The 1,855-nt window shown below is 28.0% G+C and overlaps 1 protein-coding gene across 1 annotated transcript in view; it reads right to left on the reverse strand.

Annotated features, from left to right (window-relative positions):
• Positions 1-107: 107 nt before the first annotated feature.
• The window catches only part of LOC108779232 (uncharacterized), a 10,617-nt gene continuing 8,869 nt past the window's right edge, over positions 108-1,855 (reverse strand). Inside the window, exon 21 of the mRNA XM_018546603.1 lies at positions 108-272. Within this exon, the coding sequence (XP_018402105.1) occupies positions 108-272 (165 nt within the window). The remainder of the gene's footprint in view (positions 273-1,855) is intronic.

The following is a 1,855-nucleotide window of genomic DNA, read 5'->3' on the forward strand; positions in this document are numbered from 1 at the left end:
GGGGAGAGAGGGGGAGAGAGAGAGAGAGAGAGAATTATTTCTGTAAATATATTTATTACTAAACATTTATTACAGTTTACCTAAATGGCAATTAAATTGTATTTTCTTCACATATAGTGTAGTATGTTTTTGCTATGATTCGTAATATTGTTGGATACATTGACTGGATTTAATGATTTTTTAAATGACCATCCACATTGACTCGTTGACATGGATAACAGCTCAGCCACTTTTTGAGCATTTTTTTTTTCTTCAAAAGACGATTTCTTAATCTATAATATTACAAAATATACTCAACTAATGTTATAATAATTATTTCGAACTTTTATATATATATATGTATATATAGGTATAATAGAATATTTTTGTAATGAAATTTTAAAAAAGAAAAAAGAAAAAGAGAATATGAAAATTACAAACATCTGTTAAAATTTCATATAAGTTATACCTATAATACATCATTTTTTGCAATTACGAAACAAACTTTAATACATATAATAATTCTTAGATAACAAAAACTCCTGTACAATTCAAAAACAAACTTGGAAAGAAAAGGACACCAGGAGTCAAGCGCAGATAACTTTAACGCAAACGCCGATCTACATCAAGCAAAGCTTATTTATTATAACAATTGTGCTTACATGTTTCGGCTCATTTTTTAGCCTTCTTCAGACACAATTTAAATTACATAAATAAATTATAAATTAAAAATTTCATAAAGTATCAAATAATGTTTAATCATAGTGAGTTTCCCCACAACCGAGAAATAAAATTTAATGTTAATTTCATCTTACAGAACACACTAATATGAGAATAATTAAAGAAAAAGAGAAAGAAATAAATAAATAGAAAGCTGAAATTCTGGGAAAATTTCCTGGAGAATTCTCCAGGAAATTTTCCCAGAATTTCAGCTTTCTATTTATTTATTTCTTTCTCTTTTTCTTTAATTATTCTCATATTAGTGTGTTCTGTAAGATGAAATTAACATTAAATTTTATTTCTCGGTTGTGGGGAAACTCACTATGATTAAACATTATTTGATACTTTATGAAATTTTTAATTTATAATTTATTTATGTAATTTAAATTGTGTCTGAAGAAGGCTAAAAAATGAGCCGAAACATGTAAGCACAATTGTTATAATAAATAAGCTTTGCTTGATGTAGATCGGCGTTTGCGTTAAAGTTATCTGCGCTTGACTCCTGGTGCTCTTTTCTTTCCAAGTTTGTTTACAAACTTTAATGACATAGAAAGTGAAAATGCCTAATCGAGTCTTGGAACAGGATGTTAGTGTTTTATTATCATTGTGTGAATATTATATACCGTGTATGTAGTCTCCTAATCGCGTGCCGAAATTTTTCTTCAGACTTACAACGCAACTCTAAACAACTACCACGATAATATCACTTTTTGTTAGATTGACACACAAACTAACAAATTTCGATGCCATAGCATCTTATTAGATCTTAATAATATGTTGAAAGACATTAAACTTTAATGTTAAAGTAATGATAATTTAAACTCTGCGAAAAATAAGTTTACGAAGAATATCACAAGTTGGCGATAATAAAACACTAACATCCTGTTCCAAGACTCGATTAGGCATTTTCACTTTCTATGATTTTAAATTTTACGAGTCTATTGATATCATCATTTAATTTATATATTTATTTCGCGCGACCTGAAAAATGCGCTATTATTACATATTTAAAATATTAATAACATTACGAAGAATATCACTACGTCGACTTGCCAACAGAGGTCTATAGTTACTCATTTGATTTCTCGCAAGTGCTGAATTATATGAGTGATTGTTTATATAGAACTTCTTTCTAACATCTCCCTAAGGCGTCTAA

The sequence above is a fragment of the Cyphomyrmex costatus genome, unplaced genomic scaffold (genome assembly GCF_001594065.2).
Source record: "Cyphomyrmex costatus isolate MS0001 unplaced genomic scaffold, Ccosl1.0 scaffold567, whole genome shotgun sequence".
Classification (NCBI taxonomy): Eukaryota; Metazoa; Arthropoda; class Insecta; order Hymenoptera; family Formicidae; genus Cyphomyrmex; species Cyphomyrmex costatus.